Source organism: Penaeus chinensis, chromosome 11 (genome assembly GCF_019202785.1).
Source record: "Penaeus chinensis breed Huanghai No. 1 chromosome 11, ASM1920278v2, whole genome shotgun sequence".
Taxonomy (NCBI): Eukaryota; Metazoa; Arthropoda; class Malacostraca; order Decapoda; family Penaeidae; genus Penaeus; species Penaeus chinensis.
The window spans coordinates 39028380-39038379 of NC_061829.1; the positions used below are offsets into that span (position 1 = coordinate 39028380).

Sequence of the window (10000 nt, forward strand, 5' to 3'; positions counted from 1 at the left end):
CCTCCTGCCTCAATCAAAGACACGTCTCATGACGAGGAACTGGAAGAGTGCCCGGAGATGGTGGAAGAAGAAGAGCCTAAAATCTCAAGCTCGGAAGTCAGCCAGATCACCTCCCCAGAGTCAGTGGACATAGGCTCCGTTGGTAGTGGCGGCCATCAGAAGGACGACATAGGAATCCACAGTCAAGACGTTATTGACGAATCTCCGGACAGCCACAACCAAGAGCACACAAGTGGTCAAGGATATATTGCTGAAACACCAGAAAGCAACGAAGCTGAGAACTCACCAATTGTGTCCTCAACTGTTGTTCAAGATGAGCCAAGAAAAGTAGAGGAAGCAACTGAATATCACAAACCTACTCTGTTGGCTAAGAACGTCAAAAGCAAAAAACATGCAAAGTTGCAGATTTGTCGTCAGTGTGACCAGGTGTTTTCAAATCGGCAGGCACTAGTCAGACACATTGAACGAAGGCATAAAGCTTATGCATTTCATTTTAGCTGTGATACCTGTCGTAAAAAATTCAGCTCTGAGAGGGCACTTACCAGACACGTTCAGCTTCACAAGACATACCCATGTAAGTTATGTGATAATATATTCTTCAGGAAAGCTAAACTCAAGAAACACCTGGAAGATCATACACAAGACAGCTTGGCTTGTAAAGTGTGCTCAAAAGAGTGTACATCTCTCCAGGCTCTTATATCTCATATGAAAACTCATACACAGAAAAAGAAAGTAAACAAATGTAATGTGTGCTCCAAAATATTTGCAAACAACAGGAACCTGAAAGTGCATATGAGAACTCATACAGGAGAGAAACCATTTGTTTGTGAGAACTGTGGAAGGAGTTTCAGCCACCGTAGCAATATGCAAACACACCATGACACCTGTACTGGTCAGTTCAGTCATAGATGTCAGATATGTGGAAGAGGCTTTGCTTTGGAATCTGTTTATCGCAGACACCTGGCTGAACATGAAGGGCATTATGCCCATCACTGCTCTATTTGTGGCAGAGGCTTTAGCAAAGCATCTGGCCTTCAAGCTCACCTAGCCACACACAACAGTCAGAGACCTACTTATTCATGTCAGGTTTGTGGTCAGACTTTGTCAACACCATCTAGCTATGCTTCACACATGGCCAGCCACACAGGTGAAGGTGGAGCAGTATGCCCTGTGTGTGGCAAAACTCTGGCTAGGCGAGCTGATCTTCAGGACCACCTGCATCGTCATACAGGAACCAAAACACACACCTGCTCCCTCTGCAGTGCAACCTTCTATTATCGCTCCAACCTCAATCATCATGTAAGGACAACCCATAGATTGCTAAGGCCTCATACCTGCACTTTCTGTGACAGATCTTTTGCCTCAAGTTATAATTATAAGTTGCACCTTCGCACACATACAGGTGAAAGGCCCCATCAGTGCAAGTCCTGTGGAAAGGCTTTTACTACTAAAGCTAATTATAATCGGCACCTGAAGTGTCACATGACCCAGGCAATGGCTCCTCTTGGTGCTGAGACAGAATGAGTGCCATATTATTATCTAGCTCTTAAATTTTCTTGGTGAATATGTCTTTAAAAAATGCATTTGGCACAAAACTCTTCATAAATGCTACAATGTTCTCATATCACAACACCTTTGGAATATTATAAATTTTCTTACTTTGATAACAGAAATAAAAACAATAACCACACTACCTTTACAAAATGTATTTGTAGTATGTAATTTGATATAATTACTTCATACTGTATGCTTAGTTATTTCTTAGTCATATGTTAGCCATCTGCTGTATGCTTGGATACAGTACAGCATTTAAAGATATTGAACTTTGTTTTGTATCCATAAATATTGTACATCTGTGATACTAGTGGTAGGTAAAGCTCTGTTTTAATGTTATTTCAACTTGCTGTTATTTTTATTCTAGTACATGAAGATCCTTAAATGTCATGGAATTGGTTGGATATTTGGGTTTCAAATATTTATACATTGGTTACATTTGTCTTCCATGAATTACTAGTCATGAATAAAATATGGAAATATTGACCTTAAAAATTGTTGTCCTTTATATAATAGGAATTTCCTTCTTTCTTACTCTCTCTTTCTTTTCTTTTCTTTTTTTTTTTTTTTTTTAGTAATAGGAAATAAACATTTAGAGACACCATCCAGGTGCAGAGAATATAATTATATTTTTGATTACAATTTTTAAAAAATCAGTGTTAGAATATCCTTCATGTCACTATGATATCCTTGTTTACTTCGGTATGCTGTTAGGAGTAGCAAACACCTCATTGGTCTACAAGAAAGTGATTAACCCATTCGCCCCGTATTTATGTTCTGTCCGCTGTAGTTTTTGGTAAATTTTGTTACAGATGGCTACACATGTGCTCAGCCGGCAAGGAGTCTATCAGTAGGCCTTAGTTACCGATCCTGATTTCCCCATTCCTTGAATTGGCGGGAAAATTAATACCATTGCTATCGATACTGTTATCATTATTATTGATGTTATGATTATTAATTTGTCATTAAAATATTTTAGGCAATGAAATGATACAAAAGACCCTTTCTTAAAGGGAAAGAAAAGGGTAAACATGTGAGATAGGTAGTTTCTAATAAGTAGCTATTTGGTGATCAAGAACTTGTAGAGCTATCTATATGTAAATACAATAAATAAATGTGTATTACAGTGGGCATGGCATGTATTCTTGCCACATGGGGCGAATGGGTTAACGCTCATAAAATTATCTACATTGATGACAAGTAAGCAAACCGTAACAAATTTAAAGTCGAGATAGGTAAAAATTAGAAAGAAAAGGGAACTTGAGAGAAAAGAAATCGAACTAATTACTAACTTCACAAAGTTTAAAGTAATGAAAACATGATGCATCAGTAAACAGCATGATCATATGCAGTGATAAGCCCCAATGGTTATAACAAGACCACGTATCCAGCGTTACCTGAGAAAATTTGCTCAACTATACTAGCCACTACACGTTACACAGCTAATGGGTGAAGCAACAAGATTTAGACAAGACGAGTCAATTTATTATCACTTGTTCATAAGAAAATGCTGATAAGAAGTAGCACTGTCACTGTTGCTTTTGCTGTCATTATCATTACTTTTATCATCATCATTATCATAGATGTTATTGGTGTTATTATTGTTATTATTATTTCCATTATTACATTTATTATCACAATTATTATTATTATTGTTATTAATATTATTATCGTTATTGTTATTATCTTTATCATTATTATTATTGTTATTATGCTTATTATTATATAATTATCATTATTATTATTATTTTCATTTTTGTTAATCATTATTTTCATTATTATTATTATCATTATTTTCATTATTATTATCATTATTTTCATTATTATTAACATTATTTTCATTATTATTATAATTATTTTCATTATTATTATTATCATTATTTTCATTATTATTATTAACATTGTTTTCATTATTATTATCATTATTTTCACTAGAATTAGGAATCTATCATTATTTTTATTATTGACAGTAATTATTGGCTGGCATAAGAAAATAATGATAATAACAATAAATAAGCAAAAATATTCCCTTTTCAAGTGAAGTCAAGGTTCATAAACTTTTTTCCTGACATCGCAACACCCAACGAATGATGCAAACTCAGCTACTCCTTCGAGCGCGCGCGCGTGTGTATGTGAAGTCACGAAAAGAGAAAGTACACAAGGAAATTAAAACATATATATATATATATTGAACCAAAAGAGAAGAGGCTGGACGAACAATGAACGCATATAAAAGTAGTGTATTAGAGAGTAAGAGACATTGCTGGGATTAATAAGAAGTACAGTAGGGATCGTAAATTATGCTACAGAGACGAAGAACTGAATAATAGATGGCAGAAAGACCTCTCTTTCCGCGAACAATACCAAAAGCATGGTAAGAAGAAATACGACAGTTCATGAACATTTTTATGGCGTCATGAACAACACGGGAATCGAAGCAGCGAGCGGCGGGAGAGGATGGTCATGGAATCCCAGAAGTCTTCTAAGATTTGGGAAGGGAAAAAACGACTGCTAGAATGATTCATTGATATATACCGTACAGTAACTTTATACCATTATATGTCAAGACTTTAAAACAATCTAATGGTAGTTTTTATGAAGTTGCTGAAAATCAATAAAATGGGGATAAATAAAGAGCTGGGCATCGAAATGACTGAATTAGCAATTTTCATTTAAAAGGGGAAATGGTACAAGGGAAAACATTTCTGCTCTCCGCACCATTTAAGTTCAGATCTGTTCTGAAAGATGTGTATGTGTGCTTCGTCGCTTTTGGCATGATTTTGACCGGGTTCAACATCACAAATTCTTATTATAGTATTAAAACTGATAAATATTAGCAAAATGACCACAGAGCCAAGATCAGCATTAAATCTGGAATTAGCATAAACTGATTAGATTGGTATTAACAGGGTATGACAAGCTTGCGTTGTATCGCCATTCCTGTTTCATATCAATACAGAAAGTATAAGAGATGCAGAAATTGATGATAATGGTGTACTCATCGGTTAAAGATGACAGGATGAAAAAAATGAAAACAGTGTTAACTACAGAGGTCCCCAGCTCTTTGTGTACAACGGTAAAGTGAGTGTGAATAATTGTAGTCTCAGATTGAAAAAGATAGCAATCGTAGTTTCAAAATCGCCACGAGCAATAAAGCTCACATGAGAAACTGAAACATACACAAACAAAAAAAACGAAAAAACGTTACCTACATGGACACAAAGATCACCTAAGATGAGAAAGAGTCAAGCAAAATAATAATAATGACTGAAAAAAGAAAGAAAGAAAGGAAATCAACGTGATGAGGAAATTTATTATCAAACCGCAAAATTTATCACAACATAAAAGACTTGCGACAGATGAACACTAAACGCGTTGGAGAAAGAGAATCGCCAACGAAATAGTGTTGGGGATGGTGGAGGAAGAAAGGAAATGGTTGTTAATTGTGGTAGTCAGAGAAGGTGAGAACTGTGGTCACGTGATGAGACACAGTGAGCCAAACCGAACGACCCAAGGTAAGCTGGATGGGAGGAGAGGAAAAGGTTGATTTCGAGGAGTGTGGATGGACGGCGTGGTGGATGGGTGGAAAACGATAACGAAGAATGAGGCACTGAGAGAAGGGATGAAGGGGGAACGCACACACACGCGAGCGCGCACACACACACACACACACACACACACACACACACACACACACACACACACACACACACACACACACACACACACACACACATATATGATAGTGTGTGTGTGTGTGTGTGTGTGTGTGTGTGTGTGTGTGTGTGTGTGTGTGTGTGTGTGTGTGTGTGTCTTACTTGATGTCCGTGGCCCACCTGAGAACCAGCCTTTGGTTTAACCCATTCATCATCATCATCACCTGGGTGCTAACGCCCGCGGGGGCGCATAGCCACATCCACCCTTCGTTTCTACCTACGAGGGTCTCACATAGCAAACCGCTAGGCAGGGGCCCGGCCCACTTCTAGCTCTTCACGACAGGTTTGATCGATCCGCCCAAGCCACGACTTCCTCGGTCGTCCCACAGGCCTCCTCCACCCAGGGTTGTCTCGAACAGAGACACCCTGGTGGGCAGGATCATCCTGTGGGAAACGAGCCAGGTGACCATATAGCCTGAGTTGGCGCTCGCTGATTTAGCAAGAAACAGCTCCTGTACCAGTCTCACAGTGCAACCGTTGGTTGAACACATGGTCCCACCAACTGTAGCGTCCAGGTTTCACTACAGTATAGTAAAACTGGCAGTATCACGGCCTTGGAGACCCTTTTGCACAGGTACCGGCATCTATAAATACTCTTGTCGAGAGATTTCATGACCGTTGTTGCCAGGCCAATCTGTCTACTGACTTCCAGATCTGACAGCCCGGAGTCATGAACTGCACTACCGAGGTATATAAAGCTCTCTGCGACCTCGTTGTTCTCACCGCAAGCACGTACCGGATCATCTAGCAGGCCCCCAAAGTCCTAGATCTTGGTCTTGGTCCATGAGACCTCTAGTTCCAGGGGCTTCCCTGCTAAATGCATCAAGAGCCGCCACTAGGGTTTCCAGAGACTCAGTTAGAATAGCAACATCAGTAAAGTCAAGGTCGGTAACCTTAATATTGCCCAGAGTTGTTCCACAGTGACCTTGGTGCTTGAAATAACAAGCAAGAAGCTCGACAGGCCCCCACCACACTTTACAGCAATTTCAGTGCCTGTATACAGGCTTGCTGTTAATCCAATAATCCTTGTTGGAATTCCTCCTAGTCTCAGGATCTCCCAGAGTGATTCGCGATGCACTGTATCAAACGCTGCAAGTAAGCTGCAAGCAGCCCACACCCAATAACTTAAGCCATAAAATTTATGGTTTAAGCAGTATTTACTTTGGATAAAAATGAATGAATAAATAATTAATTAACAAAAAAAAAACGAGAGAAAATCGGCCACCTTCAAAATGTCATGAAAACTGGGAACAGTCTTGAAAGTGCTGTGACCTTTTTTATATTGATCACCACTTTACCGAAAACTTTCCAACCACTCGAAATTCTTCAAATTGTTCCTTGATTTTGTTTGGTTTATCTAATCTTATTATTATTATTATTATTTTTACTCATGTGAAGATAATGATCAACTTTATCAACTTTACACGTAATATTAAATTTTCCATATATCATATTCCCTCTTATATAACATCAACATGGATTTTTTTTTTTTTTTTTTTTTTTTTTTTTATAATTTTGTCTTATCATTTTCTCAATGTACGTAAAATCGACCTGCTTTTCCTGTATCTTTATAATACCATTATACATAGTTTATTATACCACCACAGATCTTCGTTTGCAGGTAAGTAATAGATATCACGGTTGAAATAGTAACTTCTTATCGTACTCCTATAATGATTAATTCAATTTGTATCAAGCATGCATCCTGATAAAACATGTAGGCTTATTATATAAAGTTTCCAGTAGCAGTATATTAAGAATGTTACTACCTCTTTGGCAGTTTTCTCAGAATCACCGAGGCCAAGGCCCTTTTTAAAATTCAAGTTGTCTTTCCAGGGGATTGGGTCATAGTATAGGAGTTATCTATAGCAGACAGTCCTTATCTAGAGCCTGCCTGTACTCTTGGCTGATTCTTGGATAAAAAATTGTGAATAATTTCTATAAGTTACATTGTCAATTTAATGAGTGACAGTTAAACAGTTAAACAGATTGATCAATGTTTTGCTAATCTTGAGTTGAATGTCGTCTGAAGCGTCTTTTGTGAGGTTTTTCAATCCGTTGCATTTTTTAAGAGTTCTGTACCTGTTATTGATATATATTTATTATAAATTAGAATTTTCTTATTTATTTACTCACCGGTTTGTTAAAATTGCGAGAGTCCCCAACCTAATGATTATTCGTACATAAGGGCATGCAAACAAATAAACGCATTTCTAACTATCTATCTATTTGTGTAGCTATCTACTTGTACATGTATACAAATGCATTTATTCCTGTGTATGTGAATGTCCATATGTATGTATATTCCGTAAGTCGGACCTCTTGTAGTCCTATAAACCGTATATAATGGTTTTAATGTAATTAAACAAAAAGCGTTTAAGAGTATGTTTTAGCCCATGTTGTATTTATGTTTTAATTACACTATTTGTTCTTAATTATTTGTCTGGCTCCTATTTACCTACTTTGCGGGCTTAAAACGACTTGCTTTTTCATCAAGTCTCGTTCTCTCCTCTTTACATTTTTTTTTTCTTCTCTCTCCCTAATTTCCGTATTCATTATTTTATTTAGCTTTCCTCACTTCACCTCTTTTAGATCTTATTTCATGTTTCGCCTCTTTTTCATTAAAAACTGGTTTGAGAGAACATTCCTTGATTCCACTATGTCCAGTTTCTCAATTATGGAATGATTCATAGAATATGTAATATACCCTTTTTTCAACTGTATACCTTCGTTATTTTTGTCTGTTTTTGAATACTTGAGGTACGTTACTCATGCGGATTTTAAAATCAGAAGTATCACCTTTAGTTAGATTCTAGTAGCTATGGTTTTTCTAACCCTACCTTGCTCCTTTCGTGCTAAAAGTGGAATATTAAGACTGCATTTGTTGTCTGAAATTACATACCTCATTCATAACCTCCCCACTTCGGCCGCGGCCTTAAGCTATGGATTTATTCCCTGGAAGAAGAAAAAAGAAAGAAGACTGTAAGATATATGAAAGTTCAATAATTACAGGGCAATTAAAACATAACTGAGAATTTCGTGTATGTCTACGGAAAACTGTCAAAGGAATGCGTAACCACAAATGAAAAGATAAAGAAAGAAAAAAACAATGTTTATACCAGTCATGGGTAAATATCTAGTCTTGTGTGTGCACTGTATGCGGAAATAAACGTAAGTTGTGAAGACGGTAAGTGGTTATACACTTATTCAGTTCATTAGACCTTGCCAGTTATGATCCAAGATCTTCTGTGACGTACGTGACGCAGTGGTAGATTTTTCTAATTTTTCTCTGGCATTAAAATGGCCTATTTTTTGTTTTATTTGTAACGCCTTTTGATCATTTCCTGCAAAAAAAAGTGTATTGGGGTTCATGACTCACAAGTGAATCAACTAGATATGCCTTAGAATTTGAATACCATTCTAATTGATGACCATTTTCGATGAGGAATAATTTTCCAATATAGTTTCGAATGAGGTTGATAGTGCTTGTCGGAAAGCATCAGTCTTGATGTATTTTTCTGCTCGTTCTAAATTCCACTAAGTATATAATCTCTCCAATGCCAAATTATGTTCTTCAGCAAGCGATGTTCAAAGATCGTTTAAACCTAAGGCTTTGTTCAAAATGCCATCTGTTTTCGGTCGCTCTCTACCCGTAGGTGACCGTGACACAGACGCCTGATTTCGTCACACAAGTAATTTAGTAGATTTGGAGGGTTGTTCTGGTGAGTTCACCCTTTGGGCGCCCTTGGTTCTGGCGAGTTCTCTTATCGCTTTAATCTGCATATTCGATGGGCCTTTTCTATCTGTACAAGGTCAAATACTTCGGCCCACGGTAGTACTCCACTTATCTGCAGAATATGCCCCATCTGTCACTCACATATATACACATTCACACACATACACACATGTGGATGTGTGTGGATTACATACATATATAAATATAAATATATATACATGTATATTTATTTATTCATTTATATATATATGTGTGTGTGTGTGTGTGTGTGTGTGTGTGTACTCACTCACTCACTCACACACATACACACACTCTCTCTCTCTCTCTCTCTCTCTCTCTCTCTCTCTCTCTCTCTCTCTCTCTCTCTCTCTCTCTCTCTCTCTCTCTCTCTCTCTGTATATATATATATATATATATATATATATATGTATACATACATACTCACACACACACACACACACACACACACACACACACACACACACACACACACACACACACACACACACACTTAAATATATATGTATGTATATGTATATATATATATATATATATATAGATAGATAGATAGACAGATATATAGATAGATATATGCATGCATATTTTTTTTATTTATTATTATATATGTATATGTATGTATAGATAGACAGATATATATGCAGTTAGGTAGTTAAACAGATAGATATATAGATATATACAGATATACATATACACACAAATATAGATATACTTATCGATATAAACCACACTCAAATCAAACAAATTCAGCCTATGATGAGCAGTTATGTTAATCCACAGATACTTATCAAACTTCAGAGACACAATGGGCCTACGGAAGGCTTATCGAGAACACGTCCGAAGTCCCTTAGATTAGGGTCATGATCAGGAGGTCATTTGTACAGTAAATTGGTGCCTTGTGTTGGATGTGAACTAAGATGATAGTAATTATGATAATGAGGATAGTGATAACAATGATAATGATGATAGTGATAAC

General features: G+C 36.9%; 1 protein-coding gene across 1 annotated transcript in view; it reads left to right on the forward strand.

Moving 5' to 3' along the window:
• The window catches only part of LOC125030505 (zinc finger protein ZFP2-like), a 2731-nt gene extending 691 nt beyond the window's left edge, over positions 1-2040 (forward strand). Inside the window, exon 1 of the mRNA XM_047620559.1 lies at positions 1-2040. This exon is cut by the window's left edge and continues 691 nt beyond it. Coding sequence (XP_047476515.1) covers positions 1-1524 — 1524 coding nt within the window. The 3' untranslated portion in view covers positions 1525-2040.
• Positions 2041-10000: the final 7960 nt, after the last annotated feature.